A 22,061-nucleotide genomic window follows, 5' to 3' on the forward strand; every position below is an offset into this window, starting at 1 on the left:
AAAAGAGGCAGGTGCTAATTTGTTTCTTGTCTTTTCCCCACCAAGACATTCTTCTGTCCCTCAATTCACCCTTCTATGAATAGATTTTTATCTAATGTTTTCATTATCATCATTCCTCTTGTCTTTTTTACTGGCTATACTAGAGATATGCCACAAGTGACTATCTGAAAGCAAAAAATGGTCAATTTTTTTTTATAAAAAATGAAAAAAGATAAAATGATTGTTTAATTTCATTAGAGCCAGGCTCAGTGTATTTTCATACTCTGTTTTATGGTTCTGATAAAAGTCTCAGTCTTCCAGACTTTTATCAGCCTAGTATTTTAGGACTATTCAATTTGTTTTGTTTTAATTTTTAATGTATTCCAAATAACTGTTTCTTATGGGACCAATTCAACCATAAGTTAGACCACTGGATCACTTTGAGAACTGAGAGTTGGAATACAGACCTCCCACTTCAGCATCTGTAGAGGAAATAAGTCTAAGAGATACGAGCACTCCCCCCCCATTCCCCCCAGCTGTTTGTTTATGCATATTCCTAATAATTTGTTTCACCACTTTTCACACAGTTCATTCGTGGTTGAAAGGCAGCCCTGCATGCCAACACATCCTCAAAGGCCGATGGTTCTTAAAACGTTAATACAGTTCACTGTTAAATTAAGGTAAGGAAGTCTGATGTAAACTCCTTCCTTTGCGTGCTGCATTTTATCTTAGGAGAATCTAGAAAGCAAAGCAGACCAACTTGTGTTAGACATCCTTCTGACTCCAGGAAAATTTTCTGGAATGGGTATATGAAGGCCACAGAATCTGTCACTTGTGATAAGTGGCAATAAAGAGTAAATCACTGTGAGGAAGAAAGGCAGATTGTGGACAAAAGTCAGCACTTTCAGGATTCTGCATGCATTGAATTCTTGTTTTAATGACTTTGCAAACTGAGTAAATAGTGATCTACATCATACAAGCCAACATCAGAATATTCAGAGCCACTCTTGCACGTTGGAAAGAGAAACTTCTGCATTTTGGGGAGCTCTGGTGAATCAATGACAAGTTATTTCTCTCCCACTAGCTTCTTGCCTGACTTTGCAAACAGAGCAAAGATTGGAGAGGAACTCTCATCTCATTTCCACCTCAAAGCAAAAAGAACACGTGGAGGGCTGGGGGCCATGGAAAGGGTACATGAAGGAACATACATCTACAGTGCAGCCACAGATTATACAAATCCATCTCTTAATACTTCCTTGCTGTCTCTCTAGCCATTCCCTCAAACACATACTAACTTTTCCACTTACTTGCAGGGTGGGTAGAACACCTGCCACTGGAACAGCCAAGGTCTCTCAGAGTATACAACCCTGTAAATTGTGATATAATCCTAGATGCCTAATCTGTTTTCAGATTATAATCGTTTTACATACTTTGCTGTGGAGCCACTGGTCTAATATTTTCTGGTGAGAAATTTATTCTATTAATACTCACTTTTACATTTTCTGTTTTGAAGGTTGCTAATTAAATTGCCAGAGCTGAACTACCAGATCAGAGTGAAAGCAACTATTGACAAGTAAGAAACTTTAAAGTTAAGATATTTTCTCTCTCCCTACAGAGATAACACAGTTTTTCAATTGCTATCTTATCTGATTTAGAAGGTGTTGTACAAAAAAAAAAAAAAACCCAAACCACAAAACCCCAACAGTTAAAACATCAGGGTAATGCTTTTCTTTTTTTAATGTGGAAGATTTCTTTAAAAAAAAAAAGCCGCTACATCCAATTGCTATTTTCAAATTGGAGGCAAGAAATCCATTTAAGATTTGTTTCAAGTCTTAGATAAAATTCATCAGTCTGAAATAGCAGCATCACACAAAAACTTTAAAGCAAAACTATTGCATTTATGTGATAGTTAGCTTTGAAATACCACTTATCTCTGCTTGGTTAATAGGCCCAGTACCTTCAATGCAGCTGCTCCAAGTAGTTCGTGAAGCCTTGTGCTAGAAAAGCTAGTGCTGTAATTAGTAACTATGGCAGCTTACAGAGTTTTACCCCTGCCTGAAATTAAAACTGCTACATAAACTCCTCCTTTCTAAAGGTGTTTGGTTTTCCTTTCTGTTCCCATTATTTTTTACAGCAGTCCCAAATGAACAGGATCCCCAGCTGCTTTGGTTTATTATAATTTCCTGAGCAAAACCCATCTGAGCCTGTCTATACTATGTTTGTGAAAACAGTGTTAACGCTGCCTGGAGTATTTCCTTTTGAGTTGATGCATCTTCTTTCAGCAAGGTGTATTATTTTGAGCAATACCCAGTACTGTAGAGCACGCTTGGTTACAGATAGGTCAGGGCACCCTAGCATGATAAAACATGGGGCAGAAAACTTGCTGTCAAAGTATGATTTCAAAATCAGCAAAGGTGATCCAAGTCTTCAGTGCCCACCATCCCCAGCCACAGGTACCAGCTACCTCCCTCTTCTGGCTGTTGTGCTTCTGCAGGCCCCTAAAAAATACCCTGACCACGCAGACATAGATGTTGGCCCAAAAGAAGGAAGCAAAACACCTGGTGAGGAAGGAGCGTGAGAGAAGCCAGGACTGTTTCTCTTAAAAGCTGTGTACTGTCCGATTTGCTGCTGTGCACAAGTTCTCCCAGTACAACATGAGCTATCTACGCCGGCTTGCATTGACCCAGAACACAGGCAATTAGATAGTACTGCAGCTTTGAATACCCACATAGCATTCCAAATGCGGGGAAAAAAGCTAGATAAAATATACTACTTGCATCTGGCCAGATGCAAAAGTCTAACTGGACAGCAAAGAATTCAGTTCTTTATTTTAAAAGTTGCAGTTGTATTGGCAATACAAATTAACTGTGCCTTGTCAAAGTCAACCATCTCAAGATACGTTTCTCAGTACAAGTTATGGCTTACACATTCACTGATTCGCAATCTCTTCCTCCTCCCTGCCCCTCTTCTATTTTAGGAACGTTTCAACTGTAAGGTAAGAAAATAAAATACAGTATTTCTCAAGTTATCCAATGTGATATTATTTGAGTACGTAAGTGTAATGTCCTCCATAGTAATCGCAGATTCGTTCTGTGTGGAACACATGTGAAGGCAATGAACATGGATGAATCTGCAAACGGAAGCCTGTCAGTAGAATTTCGACATTTGGTAAGTTTGATAGCTTTTTTCCTGTCATGTACCTCTGGTAGAGAAATAAAAGATTCTTTAAAAGCTATGCAGGGAGAACTGTATTAATGTCAAGTCTGTATTTGTTTTCTTTTTCCTTATACAGAAAGTTTACTCTTAGAGTCTCTTTATCCCATTCCATCCTTTATCCATTCCATAAAATAAGACTGTATATTTTCACAGAAATGACAAAGCATATCCTAATTAATGCCAGAAAATGAAAAGACTAATCATGCTGAATTACACCACTTCTCAGAAACTGAGTTTTGTTTGAAAAAAAACAAAACAAAAACACACAAACAAAAAAACCAATCAAACCAAACAAAAAAACCAAAAGCAAACCACACTACCATTGTCTAGGGGAAATATATAATTGAATGTTTTAGATCTGGTTGAAATTAATGCCCGTGATAACTGTCTTTTTAGAGACTATAGTACTGCTTCTGTAACTTCTCTCATATCTTAGTGAGTCATCCTTTCTGACTAGGCTCCCTCACCTATGGTGTTTTTTTTGACTTAACCACAGATGCAATGCATCGGTGTAGTTTTGCAAAAGGAGATGGACGGTCTTTAGTGCTTTTTTTGTATTGCACTTTGCAAGCACCCTAATTAATGCTTTGTTACACTAACTTAGTTCCTTTAAAAACACCAAAAGACTATTCACTGAATAGACTTTCCAAGGCATAGTGTCAGAGCCTTCACCACAGTGTATTTGTATGTTATAAATAAAACCTTGTTATACTAAGAACATCATGGTTACAAATTATGTTCTTTATATGTACTTCTGTCTATAAGTTTCTTTGGTACATAAATATTGTTTTGCTTTATACAGCAACCCAAAGAAATGAAATCAAGTGCTGGAAGCAAAGGAAATGAGGTTTGTGCATTTATTTTGCATGTTATTTTTGATTATTCTCACAAGTATTTCAGATTTATTTTTATTTAAATAAAAGAGCACTGATTTTGAAATATATATTATCTTATGATAGTATAATGAGAACTTTTCAGAACCACTCAGAAGTTTTAATTACATACCTTAAATTTGTATATTAAAACAGTTACAATAGCAGGCGGGAAGTAATAATCTGAACATACGGATTTCTCTAAGGCTGCCTTTCTGATCATTTACATTTTGAAAAAAATAAGCTTTTTGAGTTTTTTGTTGAAACAATTTTTCCTGTAGGAACGGTTCTTTAAATCTATGTTCTGTTGGCCAAGTTTACGGCTGAAGTAAGGGTATAATTATATTTGCATCAGAGCAGCTTGCTTGCCTCAACCAGGAGCAGAAGTGTGCTTAGTTTACCAATGCTCATCCAAAGCCGGTCGTAGGTTCCCCTCTTGTGGTGTACTGTACTATGATGTGCTCGCCCTAACAAAACAGCAGGTCCTGTGCACTACCCAGATTTCAGAGGCATGCACCCACCACCTGGCATGTAAGGTGAAAAGGTATTGCAAGTGCTTCTTTCCTAGCAGAGGAGCTTAAAATCCGTACATTCTTGCTTTGTGGAGAACAGAAATCAGAAGTGTTGACATCAGCGCTAACCCATGCCCAGAACACCGTGCCCCTGCGTTCAGCCGCATCGTAGAGCGCTCCTTCCATTCCTGTGGTACCCTCCAGCACCCCTCACAGCCAGATCACCAGTGCTTCTTCCCCTGCCCCACTCCTTGCCACCTGCACAGCTCGACCCTACATCCTTCTGCTCAAGTCTGGCTTCCTACAAATCGTGATTCTCCCCAGTGCCCCGGGTGTCACAGAGAAAAATCAAAACCACAGGCAAGAAAGTTACTGCCTTCATTTGTTCACCTTCTGCGTCACTGGCAGGAGGGGAAAGGAAAACCACGCTGGCAGGGGAGAAGGCAGGATGCCCTCATCCAGCAACTGGAAGCAGTAGGCAGGGAAGGGAAAGGCACGAGTACGCACAAACTCTAGGGTGTGTAAATTAAATTTTACACAGTAAAATTAGCATTGCTCTTTAACAGCAAAAATATGCAGATAAATCTCTGACTGAAGCAAGAGTCAGAAGCTTGCACCCAGTGATACAGCCTCTGCCAACGCTACCAGAACAGTTAGTGTCTCTCAAGGTAACTGATGTCATAAAGATGCTTCTGTGAATGCCACCTACTTACCGAAGTGAAATAACCTTAAGCCAAACCAGTATTTAGGCATCTCCACACCAGTGTAACCTTTTTTCACAGTAGAAGGGTAAAGTTGTATTGACAAGTTTAAAAAAAATAAAAATAAATCTACTCATATCACAGCCCAAATAGATGTAGTCATACAAGTCTTGCAATTAGTCTTTAAGTACAAAGCAAAGGTGTGATCAGCATGGAGAATTTTAACCAAAAACCTAAAGTAGAAGATACTTGTGCACGCTTCACACAGTATTTCTGAACAGAATAACTTGCAACCTGATTAGCAAGACTGAAACTCAAGGCTCACCTCCCAGTTAGTTTGCTTCTTACAAAAGTCATTTGCATCAAGACAAGCAAATGCAAAAACGTAGGTGTAAAAATGTTGGTACTCTACTTTTGGTAGCATTTTACTCCCACTTTCACGCATTATGCCTTTATAACTATATAAAAGGTGGAGAATTAGGACAGCTGAGCTGTGACATGATTCACCAATTTCCTCAAGCAGAGCTTTTCCTAGGTCAAATCACAATCTGTGAAGTCATTATTAGCATGAACAAGTTGGGTTTTTATCAACAGCAACTATAATAATTTTAAAACTTGGTTTGTTACAGGATGTTTAATAAGCTGGGAGTATAGTTAAGTATGATTTGCCTCATTAAAAAAGTGAAAGCTCTCTGTATTTGAGATTTGTCCTTTCCTGTAGATAAGCCTTTTTGCCTAGATAATTTTTCCACAAGAAAAAATTAAGTTTTTGTAAAATCATAATGGGGGGAGGGAGAAGGGGAGTTTCACCAACCCTTTTCAACTTTGTGTCAGCAATACAGGTTGAGCTGGATTGATTCTACCTGTATTAAAACATTTGAGCTCATTTGATGGACAAGTATTTAATGTAAAATCCTTCAACTCTAAACTAGATTTTCCCTTTGCAAAGCAGATTTATTATTCAGATGTCTGAGGATCTCCTGTCATTTCAATCCCTCATTTATGCAGTTTCTTTTGTTGCAGTGACCTGTACGTGTCCTGGAGGAGGTGCTCCATGGGAAAAATAAGGCTACGAGGCATGTTCCCAAGGAGTAGTTTTATTTTACATTGACTGAAAGCAGAGTATTTCAATTAATGGCAGCATTTTGATTTGGGATTTTAAAATTTTGTTTCTTTTTTTAAAAAGTCTGACAAAACAAATATGTGATGGGGAAGGGAAAAACAACAACGATAAACTAAAAAAAGGACAAATAGATTTTTACAGTTTGACTTCTGAGGATGGAAATGTATTTTGAAAGATCTGTTTCCCTAGGGGCAGAGATCTGGATCTTTATAGAGCTAGGCTAGTTTGTAATCAAAACAAAACACTTGTACTACAAACTTTTAATCAACTATGACAAACATTTTTTTTTTTTTCATCCAAGAAAAGCTTGGGGTTTTAGTATCAGATTTACTTTGGATTAATTATTTAGGTGGTACTAATTGAAGGAGTAGAAGCCTAAGTATACTTACAACAAACCTATGTTCCCAGATGAAGGCCTACTTGTCATTAAAACTGTGGCTTTTTGTTTCTAGTTTGTTTCTCCTTGAAGTTTAACATCTCTGTTTAAATTGGAATTGTCAATCAGTAAAGAAACTTTAGGAAAATAAAAGTTGAAACAATCTTTATCAGACACAAAAAATAATCTTTTTGTGTGAAATCTAAAAGCACCATTTTAGAAAAAGTTAAAGCAAAAGTTTAAGGCTTAGAGGTATTGCTTTAACAATGTTAAGGTTTGTTTGTTTTTTGTTTTTTTTTTTTAAATTCATCAGAAAAACACACCAGACTTCTGGACTAATTTAATGTCAGAGTTTAACAAACAAATTATTTCCTTTACTTCCTTCTTTTCCTGTTCTACTTACATGTTTGATTATGTGTTTTTTTTCAAAGTTTTTCTCAGCAGTTGGATCACTAAAAGTGTTAATGCCAACTGTGCATTCACAATTTTATAACCTACTTACTCCCTCAGGGTCCTCACATGGTGACCGAGGAACTGCACTCCATCAGCTTTGAAACACAGGTCTGCCTGTATGGATTGACTATAAATTTGGAAGTGAGTATTCTAGCCAGATATTCTGGGGAAAGAATAAAAGGCATTTTCCAGCAGCTTACAGAAGAACAACCGTGTTGGGCCAGACCACAGGTCCATCTATCCTAGAAGCTATCTTCAGCAGTAACCATAAGCAGATGCAAGATTTCCAGAACTTCTGGACAGAAGTGTATGCTTCAGGAAGGAAGAGGGGGTTAAAAAACCCAAAGCATAACACAGCACTAACACTTTTCTCGGCAGCATTTACATACCACATTCATTCTTTCCACCAGACCAGCTCTTTGCCTGTGGTAATGATTTCCAATGTCAGCCAACTACCCAATGCGTGGGCTTCTATTATTTGGTACAATCTGTCAACCAACGATCCTCAGGTAGGTCTTCAGTATGCAAGTACTGACTTTCTGCATTTTCACATTTCTAGTATTTGGTTACCAAATGTATTCATTATAAAAAGGCTGTGTTTCCCTCTTAAACTTGCCTTATTTTCTTCACGTACACTGCTAGCAACATCATACTTTAACATTGTTCGCCTTATCTTTTTTTCCCTGCCCATATACAAAACCATATGCACACTTAGCCTTCCTTTTTATAGGCTAAAGTAGTAGTTCTTAAACTAAGGAAAGGTGATAGCCCTTCTCCACAACTTTTCTTGTTTGAATTTGTCTTTTTTGGATGTGTTTGACCAAAATTATGCATGGTACAAAATAATTCTACTCATACAATTCGAAACTGTCAAAGTAGGCATATAGGTGGGTCTGTAACGTACGTAAGGGCTGCTTTCTCTCATGCATTTTATAGGAGCTAGTGCTTTCTACGGAGAAGATCATAAGTGTCAGGTAGCACCTTCTAGTGGCTCTAACTGTGAGCAAAAGCAGAATCATTCTTTCTCAGGCTCCAGCTGGCTCAGCACATACTTTGGATTCAGTCACTGTTACTGTATTTGCAAATTGTAGACTAGTGCTGTCAATAGCTCTCAGGCTTTCAGCTGGGGATTAGTGGCAGTCACATAGATTTTCAGAGGAGAAAAAGGGTAACAATGTGCCCAAGAATAATGACAGTCCAGCTTATCAGCAGCATGGACTTCATTATCACCCTGTGAGGTGATAAAGAGTCTCTGCACAGTCGTCAGTATGTTCATTACATGTACAGTTCAAAACTAAGACAACCCAAACAATTCAACAACATATCGCTGTATGAGTAACGGTTTAAGATTTTCACACACCAAACATACTAAAGTATAGTGAAAATATCTGCACTTATTAGACAGGATTTAAGCCTATTTTCACTGCCTTAACACAAGATGCTGTCAGAAGCATAGCAAGGTATTTTATCCTCCAAGATGCACACACGGACTCTGGCACTCTCAGTCTCCCCCTACAACTCTGCTCAGGCACCTGAGCGGACCTTGCTGGTCCAATGTATCCCACACACACACCTCATTTTTAACACTTCCAGATTCTGCTCAAGTACTTGCAGCCTTCTTTTACAGTCTGCAGTGTATTTCATGGTTTCTAACTGTCTAACAAAGCACTAAATCTGTTGCAGAATTTGTCATTCTTTAACAATCCTCCTTCTGCCACGTTAAGTCAGCTCTTAGAAGTACTGAGCTGGCAGTTTTCATCGTATGTCGGTCGTGGGCTCAATTCTGATCAGCTCAGCATGCTGGCAGAGAAACTTACGGGTGAGTGTGTAGAAACACAAAGATTTTACTTGCTTTTGGTCTCTTTTATATAATAGTTACAGGTAATGATTTTAAGCATGACCTCCACTTCCAGAGCTGACTTGAAAAATGCCACAATGACATTTTTTTCTTTAAAGAAAAGCATGCGCCAGCTTATTCTTACCACAAAGTGATTCAACTTCTGAACTTCCATGCGGCTCAACTGAAGAAAGAGGGCATCAGAGTCACACTGAACTATGATGTTATTTTGTTTCCTTAGCAAGTAATTATCTCATGTATCTGAAATCAAAAGGAAGTCTTGTTGCGTGCTTATGGGGTTTGGTTTGGGTTTTGTTTCATTTTAAGTACCTGCCCTTGTGGGTCTGTTTAGCTGGGACCCATCCTTCACTGGTGACAGCATAGCAGAGAGGCCCTGTAACTTCAGTGAGATGAACTATTGAACACTTTGATCTGACTGTCCCCCAGAAGGGAGAGGCCTTCAGAAGAAAAGAAAGCTTTATCTGTTAAATATATTTTTATATACTTATAATTTATACTGGAAAAGCATAAAATGTATTGTGAGCTGTAAGAAACTCCCAGCTGAGGGTGTAACGATACCTCTACTGGCAGGCAAGAACAGAAGCATTTGTCAAAGACTGGAGGGAATCTTTACTTTTATTGCTTTCAAATCTGGGAGGTAAAGACTGGTTTCCCTGGGTAACAGTCACATTTTCTGATGGTTTCTTGGAGATTTCTTGCTTCGTGGAGGTAATGGGGTTGAGAGGTGCCACGGTAAATCAGCAAGAATCATAAGAAAGAAAAGAAAAATTGTCTTAAAACAGGGAAGCTCAAGATAGAATGAAGGCCAAGAGAAGTAACGCTTGGGCTAAAAAAATGAAACTGAGCACACATTGTTGCAAAAACAAAGCCCTAGACTACTTTAGGCAAATATTCCCAAAACCACCATTACCAGCTACTTCAAAAGGATACAGAAAAACTGATCTACAGCCTCTTAGCATGCCCTTCTCAATCCCTCTCCAAGACTGGATGTACTGTACTCCCCCCGCCCTGCTACCAAGCTCTATCTATTTCAAAATTTCAGAAATAGACTCACCATTTGAGTTTTTCTTTTTCCCCCCCTCCCTCAGGACAACAAGTCAGTTACAATGATTATCAACTATCATGGGCAAAGTTCTGCAAGGTACAGTTCCAAAAGTAAAACTAGACTCTTCTTTCTCTTAACTAAGAGTATCTAACATGCGTATCTAACTCTGTCTCTCTGATGCTACTGATAAGATTCCCACTTGCCATTTGTGGGAATTGTAGCCCAGCACAAATCACATTCATTGTAAAAATTGGAAAAAAAATGTTGGAAAATAATATTTCCAGAAGTTTAAAGCTTGAGGTAAGAGAATCTACTCAGTTACATTGCTACAGATAGTAGAAACTGTCATTATAGTGTGCCCTACATATTTTTGTAGATGATCAATAGATTGTGCTATTAAAGCATACAATACATTTTTTCATAGAGAATACAGTATTTTTTTCACATGCTTAGTTGTGACCTAAATTATTTCAAGTCACTCAATATATTCAGTAACTTTGATGAGGAAAAGACAAGTTACTAAGAAAGAAGGGTAAACCCATTTTATTCATATTAGCTACATTATTTAAACAAGTCTAGAACCTTGAAAGGAGGTTCAATGTTCTCATCATTTCTCTCAAAATGTAATTTCATAACCATGAAGAAACAATGAATGTGATTTTTTTTTCCTTGAAAAATGAGGCGCTTCCAATGCATATCTTAAAAATTAATTGTTTTTATGTCAGAGACGTTACCCAAAACAGCAGTTCAGATTTGTCATTCTTGCTTGAACAAACTAGATTATTCATAAGAAACTGATAGCCATGTCATGTGGATGTCGTTGGTTGACAGCACTCTCACAATTTTCTTATGTGTGTTGTTTTTGTTTGTGTTTTGTTGTTTGGTTTTGGTTGTTGGTTTGGTTTTTTTTAAACCATTAGGAACATTTGCCTGGAAAGTCTTTTACCTTTTGGGTTTGGCTGGAAGCCATCCTGGACTTAATTAAAAAACACATTCTTCCTCTTTGGATTGATGGGTGAGCAACAAGGAAACTGCTGTATATTGATCTCTCTGCTTTGTCTTTTTTCTTTACTAGTATCAGTTTTGCTATGCAGAAGAGAATTTGCCAATACTTCTGTCTTCCTCTTTCCCATTTACAACTTTTGGAAACTTTTGCCAAAATGGAACACCACTGAATCTCTTAGAAATGCAGGTTTAGATCTATTTATTGGTTCTGTCAGTGTATAGTCAAGTACTGTTATAAATTTTGTCATGCTTCAGAGTACTTTGAGCCTGATACCATCCTCCACACGTAAATCGCATGAAACTTTTGTCATAGTTTCAAGACCTTATAAAGCTTTTGTAACCAGGCTTTGAACACCTATATAAAGTTTGGCCAGATATATTGCACAGATTGAAGTCTGTATTTTTTTCCAAAAGTAAACCCAATGATTTCCTGTTACACTTTAGGTACGTAATGGGATTTGTAAGCAAAGAGAAGGAACGAATTTTGCTCAAAGACAAGACACCAGGAACTTTTCTATTACGGTTTAGTGAAAGCAATCTGGGTGGAATTACCTTTACTTGGGTGGATCAGTTAGAAAATGGTAAGTGTAATTCTCAAACTCTGCAATACATCTGTAATACAGGAGCCATGATTTCTTTGGTTTGAAAGTAAAATTCATGCATATCATTTCTCAGTATGGTTTTGGGCAAGATACAATATATTTACTGAAACCCAAACCAGAACTCTGAAAGTCCACCTCTCAGTTCTTTATATTAATTATATAAGTTCATTAGGAGGTGTACCTGCTTACTGCAGGCTTTAAATTTGTTTCCACATGTGCAGAAAGTGTATCTTGATAGATACTAACATTGGTACGAACAGGTAAAACCCACACCAGCATTAACTGCAAAAGGCAGGCAAAAATACATTCCAGCTGCAGATGCTGATCTACCAGTTACCAGCGGTTAACTGGTATTTGCCTTTGTATTTTTACAGGAGACGTAACATTTCATTCAGTGGAACCCTATAACAAAGGTCGCTTATCTGCGCTGCCTTTTGCCGACATACTGCGTGATTACAAAGTTATTATGGCAGACAACGTTCCTGAAAACCCTCTGAAGTATCTGTATCCAGACATTCCCAAAGATAAGGCCTTTGGCAAACACTACAGCTGTCAGCCAAGTGAAGGTTGGGCTCCATTTCACTATTTACCCTTTCTGCAAAGCAGCTGCAAAGTCAAGAGGCAATTTGAGGAATGTGAGGAGAAGAGGAAGAGAACAGATTAAGATGCCTCCTTTAATCAGCATCTGCAAGAGAACTGTTTTAATACACGCCTATCATTTAGCTTCATTTTGTAAATCTATCCCTGGTCTTAGAGGTTACATTAGAGGCAATGACAACAATATTTAAAAGGAAGCTAAAAAATAGATCTTATGGTAGAAAAAGTAAAAAAAAAAGAATTTCTTTTTCTTGACCGACATTACAAAATTCAGTGCCCAGGTGTTTGAAGGAGATGGAACTGAAAAGTCATCCTGGTTATCATTCTTCATAATTGCGTTACACTGTAGCATGCTGTCTCTTTGATTTCAAGGAAATTCTGTATTTTCCAAACAGCTTGGAAGAGCTGCTTTATTTCATTTCATTTGGTGGAACCCTATAACAAATGTCACTTATCTGCACTGCCTTTTGCCTACATACTGTGCAATTACAAAATTATGGCAGACAATGTTCCTGAAAACCCCTGGCAACTGCATTGGAAAATACAAAAAAGCTAGACAAGAATGGCTCCAAATATGTTCAGGCCCATGCTCTTTCTTGCCCAAGTTTTAAGTCAGGCCATTTTTAGATCAAACTCACCCTTTCTCAAAAAAGCCCTCAAAGCCTTGATTTTTTTTTTAATAGATAGTACACATTCTTCTGGACTTTCAATATAAAAAGTTACAATTCCATTTTAATTCAAATTCCCTATTTTAATTCAAATTCCTACACTACTAAAAAATATTTGAAGGCTACAAATGTTTTTCCTCTTCATTTTCATTCAGTGGACTTTGCCTGTGCTCCAGTCCTCTAAAAATTTCTGTATGTGCTTAATCTCCTGCAAAAGACATTGCTGAAGCTGTATCTGTAGCGATAGGCCTCCACGCAAGCATTTGCAGAACTGAAATCTAGAGGCTCAGAAGTACCAAGCTTCTAGAGTTATACTATATTTGCTTTTGAAGACCTAACAAGATCTTTTTCATCAGTTGCTATATTATATTCTAAGATAGCGATTCATATCAAGAGAGCACAGTCAATTATGTGACCAAGACCTGAACTCAAAGACTAATCTCAGGAATTCCCCTCATTTTTATGGCTGCTTAGTTAAGCATAAATAGGGACATATCTTCTTTAATAGATTATGGTCTGCAGCACTTAAAGCAGATAATAAATTTCAAATAAAATTACTAGGCAATATTTAATTTCTCTAATTTATTTTTAGTCTCAAAGCCCTCAGATGGAGGAGACAAAGGTTATGTTCCTTCTGTATTTATCCCAGTCTCCAAAATGTAAGTATCCTTACAGATGTATTATGCATCAAATGTTACTTTTATTAAATTTACATACTGTTTTTTAAATTTACACACAAAGGTTTCTCTGCCTCCTTTCCCCCATTCAAATAATTTGGGATAGCAACACATTAGATGTTTTTATTTGTCCAACAAGGACTGCTAAAGACAAGAAAAGGAAGTAAAGAACTTCGCTTCTACAGTGCTTTTCCCATCCATGTGGCAAAACATTTGTAAAAACTGAATGCAGACTTTACAGTACTCTGTTTATCTTTCACTGTCTCCTTTTTCTCTCCAGCAGCTGATACTACAAAGTCAGGTTTATCCTCTCTTCCCTTGGTCCTATCTCCTACGTTTTTAAATGTATACCAGGCTGTTGGCATGTGCTTACAGGGCCACCAGCAAGCCTGAGTACAAGTTTACCTAACTTAATAAGCATTCATCATACTACACCACTATGCATTAAGTTAGAGGGATTTAGGTTGCTTTCAAGATTATTTTTGTGGTTTTTGTTTTGTTTTTTTTTAAGCTTAAATGATTCTACAGATCCACATTCTCCATCAGATCTTCTTCCAATGTCTCCAAGCGTTTATGCTGTGCTGAGAGAACACCTGAGTCCCACAGTGATCGAAACTGCCGTATGTTGTAAATTTTTCCATTCATAAGTTAACACTAAGCAAATGGGACATGTACAACACAGATGCATGTTATAAAAAGGCTGCTTGTACAGTTATGAAATAATTGGAGCTCTTTTATAACTTGCTGTATTACATTCTGAAACAACGGTGCAGACATTTCCTATTCTAAATGAGACAGGATGCTGCAAGCATACTTGGAAACACTGTTACATGAAATTGTCTGACACACTGGCCAGTGAACCATGAATGTTATAATTCAAAAGATCCCAGAGTTCTTGCACAAACGAAGTCTTTACACTGGCAAATACATAATGATTACACTAATTCTGTAGATAGCACAAAGGACTTGACTTGCTTGGGGAAGCTGCACAAAGAACACAAAAATTTCCAATTCGGCAAAAACTTGCATAACTTTTCTGTGCTGCAAGTTTCTACATGGGGTACTAAAGTGAGAAATTTAAAGTCACCTAAAACATTTTTAGCAAATAAAACTAATATTCACTAAGTATCTTGAAAGATTGGGAAAGTACAGTATCAATGTCCTATTAAAAATATTTTCGTCTTTTACTTACTTACTAGAAATTGTGTTCTGAATCATCACGACTTAGGGTACTTAGAGCACTGATGTTCACCCACCAGGGATTTGTCCAGCAGACTTCCATCAGGAAACACAACAGTGATTTAGCTTTAGCAGCTTTAAAAGAAAACCTCCTTTTTTAATACTAGCTTTTAGTTTTTTGTATATTCAATGATTTATGCTCTTAAAATGGTTATGTATTTAAAAGCCTGTCAACCCCCTTCAAATGCCTCTCTGTAAACACTCCTCCTCACCCACAAATGGAATAAAACTAAACCAGAATCCCAACTGTTGATGACTGGAAGCACAGTTAAACTTTATATACGTATAGAGGAGTTCTTTAATATACGCCAAGCTGAAGATCTGTTCAAGAGCAAAGTATCTTTTTTTGCTTCTTCACCTTTTCCTCTGATAGCGCTCATCAAAACGGTTCTGACCTTCTAAACTGCATTTGTGAACTATGTATGCATTTGCATTTCCCAGGGTTTTAGCAGTGAAAAGAATAGTTGGCTTCACTTTTGTTTATCATCAGGTTCCAAACGTTTTTGGTTTCTTTTAGCACGCACAGTTAAGTCTCAAGCCAGCTCTGTTCAGAGCTTCCAAACGAACTGTGACCATTGCTATCTTTTGTGGTCCTAACTGGACAAAAAGAATGTGTTTGGTGATGAATTGAGAGAGTCAAATACAATCACGTTGCGTTTTTTAAGGGTACTAGAGAAATGGTTCAGTGCTGCTAGATGGTAGGTGAATTTCTAGAGGCTCTTACTAGAAAGATTTTCAAGTTCCATTTTCTCCCCCAATTTCTAGCAGTTCTGGAAGATTTTTAAAGAAACCCTTCTTTCCTTTTCCAATTCTATTTACCTTGCTAAATGGCAGTGAGGAAAATATGGAGTTTTTTTCTTTATCATCCTAAATTCACTGGCTAAGTATAGTGAGCAATCTGTGTTATTAAAGCAATACTTTTTCTCCATGAGATGCCAATAAAAAAAGCACTGTGTAAGATGCAGAGAACAAGAGTGAAATCTGAAGCAGGACAAAATATCCTACAATTCAGTCTTAGCAAGATATACTTTCTGCAGTCTTGCCGAATCCCCTTCTATTCCCCCCCACTCCAGATTCTCCTACCCTTCAGGAAAACAAGACTCCAGTAAGAACCATGCTATACATATCCATACACTGCAAGAACCACATTCATTAAAAAAAAAAATTCATTATAATAATTCATTAAAAAAAATTATTTATAACTGTTTCCCACACAGTGTTTTTTAATGAGCATTCCTATATTTTGTAAAGAACTAGAAATAGGATCCTCAGATCCTTGCCAGTGTGTATTACATTGTTAAAATGACACTGCAGTTACCTTGAGCCAGAGAAAGTTTCATCTGCAGTTATTTTCAAATGATCAGCAGTAACTGCCGCGAGACTAATCTTTTCCTTCTTTTCTTCTAGCTGAGTTCTCCTTACTCAACTGACTGAAGTTCACATATTGGAAAAATTAGTAATCGTGTGAACACTGAATGGGTTAAAGACGCAGTTTGGTTTTTCCCCCATCATCTTTGTAAATCAGCATTTCCTGGAAACCATTATGGTGTTATTCTTGAGCCACTGTCTATTATCAATACCATGTAAACCAGGAATCCCTAAGGATTACAACTAGCCTCCTGCAAGTCAGAATTGCTGTCCTCACTGATAAAAGGCCAAATCCTTTATGGCTTGGAGATCACTTGACTTCAGTGGAGTCCAGCAGGGACAAATTTCACTTGCAGAATTAACATACAGAGAATTGCTGTAAATACAAGAGTATAAGAACAAAATGTTTTGCTTCTGAAAACAGCATATAAGGATAACTAGAGACATTAATGTGTTTGGGGAAATTAGGATTTATTATGTTAAATAGTTTGTTTAATCATCATCCTGTATACCACTGTCCTGGTTTCAGCCAGGATAGAGCTGGTTTTCTTCCCAGAAGCTAGTGTGAGACTATGTTTTGGATTTGGGATGAGAAACTGTTGATAATGTGCTGATGTTTTGGGTTGTTGCTAAGTAGTACAAGGACAGTTCAGCTTCTCATGCTGGCCTGCCAGCGAGAAGGCTGGGGGTGCACGGGAAGCTGGGCGGGGGGGGGACACGACCAGGACAGCTGACCCAGACTGGCCAAAGAGATATTCCTACCATATGACATCATGCCCAGTACATAAACTGGAGTTAGCCGGGGGGTGGAAATTGCTGCTCGAGGACGGGCTATTGATCACCGGGTGGTGAGCAATTGCTGTATTGGGCATCACTTGTTCTTGTACATTCCTTTGTCGGTATTATTATTGTTGTAACCGTCGTTTCTTTCTCTCTTTCTCTCCTATTAAACTGTGTTTATCTCAACCCACACGTTTTTTTTCTAATTCTCTCCCCCATCCCACTGGGTGAGGGGGAGTGAGTGAGCAGCTGCGTGGTGCTTAGTTGCCGGCTGGGGCTAAACCACGACAGTCCTTTTTGGCGCCCTAAACCACAACCGTTGAATTTAGCTTCTGTTTTAAAGTGAAGATTCTCATCCCCCTGAGTTCAAATGTCCCATAGGCGTCTGGGGTTTGCTTTTTTCCAAATATGAACTACCTTCAGCATAGATTTTTATCTGCCACCACAGCAGAAGTTGTGGAAGGCAGGCAAGCAAGGCTGGGAAGAGAAGGTAGTTCCAGAAAGGAAACCGACACAAAACTTGTGGTGTCAAAGGCTGTCTCCATTTTGCCACTGGAAGAGAGAGTTAGTAAAACTCACCCTCTGTCAAAATAGCTGCAGAAGTAAATCTATTTGTGCATGAAGCACTCTGATACTACAACAAGTACTATCAGAAAGTCTACAAAGAAAAAATTCTGATCTAACAGTTTGGATACTAGCTGGTCAACGCAGACTGTGAAGCACAGTTTTTAAAAAGAGGTACTGAAGAGCTGAAGCATTTGCTGACCACTGGGCAATTTGTGCTACATGACAGAATATTACATGCCTGTCAGACTCATTTAATAAGCAGAATAACTAGTTTTTACGTAAGTGGTAAATTGCCTTTTTTAAATACTCTTTTTTTTTTTTTTCCTTTCAGGCACTGTTTAGTGATGGGTTTGGGTTGTTTGGGTTTGTTGGGTTCCCCCCACCCCAATATTATCCCTAAAAACTCTGTTAATAGAATAATAAAAAGGTAATTCCAAGGCAACTATATTTCATGCATGCAGGCTCATTCAAGATTTAATTCTTGCCTGCAGAATACATGATTAAAGCATGCAAATTTCTTAAGATACATATGAACACTTGAGCATTCGCAGCTTACATACTTCTTGAGCAGGTACAAATTATACATCTGGGATGAAAACATAAGCTCCTTCAATCAGTAAGACCTAGGTTTTACTTTCATTTCTCCTTTTTTGCTCACTCCTTTCACTCATATTATTACATTAGTTGAAAGCAAGTGAATGGAAACAGTAACGAGACATTTGTGTGATACATGGGAACAGATTTTAAATGAACGACCACATCTCTGTTCATTAATCTGAGTGTTTCAAAGCAAGCTGCAGATAGGAAGTAATTTTCTCTCAGAAAGCATCAAGTATAAATAATTTTCTAGAACAAGAGCAGCAATTGTGTATTGGTACAGGTTGGCAACACCTGTAATTTATATAACCAGTATGAATAAAAATAGATTTTGGTTTAAAGTTGGAATCCTGGACTTTTGTGGAATTTTTTCAAGATACAAAAATAGAGTCTTGCCACCTTCTTGTTGATCTCAATTCTGAGCTACAACCAGTAACATGGATTTTTAAAGCAGAAAACTTCACATCAGCTGTTGCATGCCTTTTCATTCTAACGCGCTCACAATCTTATACAAACAAAATGGGGGATACACTATCCTTTTGACCATCTAACCTTCATGAGACGTACTGTAAAAGGCCCAGACATGCCACGTGAATCAATCTTCTCTCTCCTTCCTCCCTACTCCCTGTGCAATGCAACTCTTCAAGACTCTCAAGTCCTGACTTGAACACAGTGTATTTCATGTTCCTGAAGAGCATTGTGGATCAGGTTTTGGCATTGCAGTTTTTACTATTGTTTTAAAACAGATTTTGCAAGAGGTAGGTTAAACATTTAATTGAAAGGCATATGACTTCAAAGCAGTTTGCTGCTTTAAAGGAACATTGGAGTCATTAGTCGTTATCTATAACATAAATGTTCACAGCCCAAACCTCCTTCCATTAAAAAAAAGTGAGAATTTTATCCTTACGCCACTGTGAGTAAGAATAGTGTTCTCCAGTAAAATGACCGGGCGGGTAGGGGCAAACACACTGAAAGGGCTGCCTCAGATACTGCCCGAAGAAAGAAAACATCTGCTTTTAAGTACTTTTACTAGCTGTGCTTGTGCTTTCACTGTGTTTTGCAGCAGCAAAGCAAAAAATAACATAGAAAAAAAAAAATTATGTGCTTTGTGTCTTGCCACATCACCATAATGATTCTAATTAAACAAATGTAAAAACTGTCAGTTACCTTTCAATATAACTTTTATCTATAGCCACATTTATATCCCCTACTCTGTAGTATTTCATACCACAGAGTTTACCAAACAGACCTTCTATTTACTTGTTTCTTCCTTGGACTAAGAATTGTCCTCTCCAACTGAGAGGGGGATAGAAAGGATACCAAAAAGCATCGTGGAGACCTGCAGCAAAGCCTGCACTTTCATTCTTCCAGTCTTTGTTGACACTTCATAAATGAGACAAGAACAAACAAGACCACATGTCTGAACAGCAGAAACGGTGTCCTAGCAAGTAAGGCTGTGGCAAGAAAAGTGACATGAAGGAAAAGGAAACCATTTTATCACAAGATGCTCCCTGTGAAGAAAATTCTCGACTGACAAAATACCAGGAACAATTAAAACTCTCAGCTGCCTGCAGTTTCATAGAATTGTAGAATAGCAGCTTGGAAGGGACCTCAAAGATCATCTGGTCCAAACTTCCTTGGCAAAAGCACAGTCTAGGCAAGATGGCCCAGCACCCTGACCAGTGTCCAATGTTGAGGAATCCACCACTTCCCTGGGCAAGATTATTCCAATGGCTGATTCGTCTCACTGTGAAATTTTTTCTAAGTTCATAAGCATTCTTAAAAGTTTCCATAACTTGGATAGAAATGTGGGTTACAGTTCATAAACTAACAATTGCAACTGTGTTTGTACAATCCTTTAATGCACTTGCCTTAAAGAATTCTTCCACCCATGCAATGCACCTGGCTGCCCTTACAGACTTATATGCTCCAGCTGTTGCTTTCCAGAGACAGCCTGTCACTACGCTGGCTATTTCTCCAACAGGAGTTGAAAATCGGGAGATTTTCTCACTGCAACATTTAAAAGCAGGTTTGCTTCCTATTGTTTACAGTTCAGAACTACTTTTAGCCTCCAGTGCTTTAAACCCCGATAAATCATGACGATGAGGAAAACAAGCCGCTATTGCCCAGGTAGGGAGAGCCGGGCGCAGCAGGCCAGGCCGGGCGGTTGGCGCCGCCATGCCAGCGGCCGGGCGTGAGGCCAGCCCGGGGGGGAAGCGGGGCGGGGCCGGGCCGGCGCAGCTTTCGCTTTCGCCTTCCCCTCAGCCGGCCCCTTCTGGTTCCCCGCCGCTTTTCCCCGAAGTCACGTGGTGTGGCTGTGCCGGCTTGGCGGACCCCTCCCGCCGCGCCTGCGCACTACGCCCGGCAGGGGTGGCGGGCTCCCTGAGGCGGCCGGTCGCCGGCACCCACAGGCGCTGCGGGCTGGTCCCTGGGAGAGGCTCCCACAGCCTGATCGGAGCGGTGAGGTAGCCGGAGCACGGCAGCCGGCTTCGAAGGAGCGGCACCAACAGCGCTGGGAGCTGCACGGCGCTGGAGCGACTGCGCCTCAGGGGATTAGGCAGCGGGGTGAATGCCCCGCGTAGCTGAACTTACGGCTTCCTCAGACTAGCCCCCCGCTGGCTAGCTTGCCGTCCTTGGCCGCTGTCTGGAGATCGCCCACTGAGCTTTACACTTCAGTGTTTCTCCTCCCGGGGCAACGGGAGTCACCTCCTAACCGTCTGCACTCCTGACAAGGTCATCCCCCTTACTTTGGGGACACCAGAGCCGTATCACCTACCTCCCGGGCAGCAGCCCGTGCTTTTCTTTCACCTGTCACATCTCTCACATCTCTCACATTCTACTTAAACGTCTTCTAGCTCCGTCTCGACAGCTACACACTCTCTCACACGCTTCCAGACCTCTCACACTGCCCTGCTGCCAACGCTGCTTGGGAGTGCCAGTAGGCGACAGAAAAGGAGGCCTGTGCCCGGGTGCTCACCCTATTCCTCCTTCACCTGCTATTGCCAGCACCGCCGCGCTGCTGGACAGCCTTTTCTTAACAAGTGCAGCCTGCCTCTCTCTGCGTTATACGTGTGGTACTTCTGCCTGCAAAACCCGCGCAACTGCCTGCGCCGGTCAACAACCCGCTGCAGCCTCCGAGCGCGGCCGGCGCAGCGGGGGAGGGAGCTCCGCGCCGGGAACGCTCCGCGCCGGGAACACTCCGCCACCCCCTCGCGGAAGGCAAAGGTCTTGTGGGCGGAGCAGCACCCATTGGCTGGAGGCCTCGGGGCCTGGGCTCTGATTCGCCCTGCGACCAGCGCCCCGCTCCGCGGCTCTGCGGGTATTTCTCGGCGCACGCGAGGGTCGCGGCGCGCAGCCGGAGCGCAGCTTCGTCACACAAGTAAGTGCGGGCGGCGCGCGCGGGCGGGGGGCTAACGGTCGCCATGCAGGATGGGGCTGTGGCGAGTCCGCCCGCGGGGCAGCGCTGTCCGCCCCGCCGCCGCGGGGGGAGGCGTGCGAGGTTCCAGGCGGCAGGGACGGCTGTCCCCAGCCCTTTGCTCCCGCACCGCCATCGCCTGGGTTGGCGGCGATCATCCGGGCAGTCGGGAGTGACATGAAAAATGGAATCGTTAAAACGTAAACGTGGTTAGATTGGAGCCAGGCAAGAGTCCCGGCTTAGCCGTGGAAGACGCCCTCGAGCACGGGTGTTACTGAGGCACGCAGACCCCCAGAGCTGCAGATAAAGCCCCTCTTCTCCAGAGGCGCATATGGACCCTGACCCAAGGGAAGGCAGAACAGCCAGGTGGGATTTCTGTCCTACGCCCCTTGTCAGTTTGTCAATGGCAGG

General features: G+C 40.2%; 1 protein-coding gene across 1 annotated transcript in view; it reads left to right on the plus strand.

The window, feature by feature from the left end:
• The window catches only part of STAT4 (signal transducer and activator of transcription 4), a gene marked incomplete at both ends in the record, with an annotated part of 38,942 nt that extends 22,585 nt beyond the window's left edge, over positions 1-16,357 (plus strand). The window contains 15 exons of the mRNA XM_082001822.1: positions 567-659; positions 1,493-1,552; positions 2,957-2,974; positions 3,054-3,147; positions 3,998-4,042; positions 7,290-7,373; positions 7,643-7,741; positions 8,916-9,051; positions 10,179-10,231; positions 11,056-11,150; positions 11,585-11,721; positions 12,117-12,308; positions 13,600-13,666; positions 14,196-14,304; positions 16,331-16,357. Coding sequence (XP_081857948.1) covers positions 567-659; positions 1,493-1,552; positions 2,957-2,974; positions 3,054-3,147; positions 3,998-4,042; positions 7,290-7,373; positions 7,643-7,741; positions 8,916-9,051; positions 10,179-10,231; positions 11,056-11,150; positions 11,585-11,721; positions 12,117-12,308; positions 13,600-13,666; positions 14,196-14,304; positions 16,331-16,357 — 1,309 coding nt within the window. The remainder of the gene's footprint in view (positions 1-566; positions 660-1,492; positions 1,553-2,956; positions 2,975-3,053; positions 3,148-3,997; positions 4,043-7,289; positions 7,374-7,642; positions 7,742-8,915; positions 9,052-10,178; positions 10,232-11,055; positions 11,151-11,584; positions 11,722-12,116; positions 12,309-13,599; positions 13,667-14,195; positions 14,305-16,330) is intronic.
• Positions 16,358-22,061: the final 5,704 nt, after the last annotated feature.

The sequence above is a fragment of the Phaethon aethereus genome, assembly GCF_964289735.1.
Source record: "Phaethon aethereus genome assembly, chromosome: 6".
Lineage (NCBI taxonomy): Eukaryota > Metazoa > Chordata > Aves > Phaethontiformes > Phaethontidae > Phaethon > Phaethon aethereus.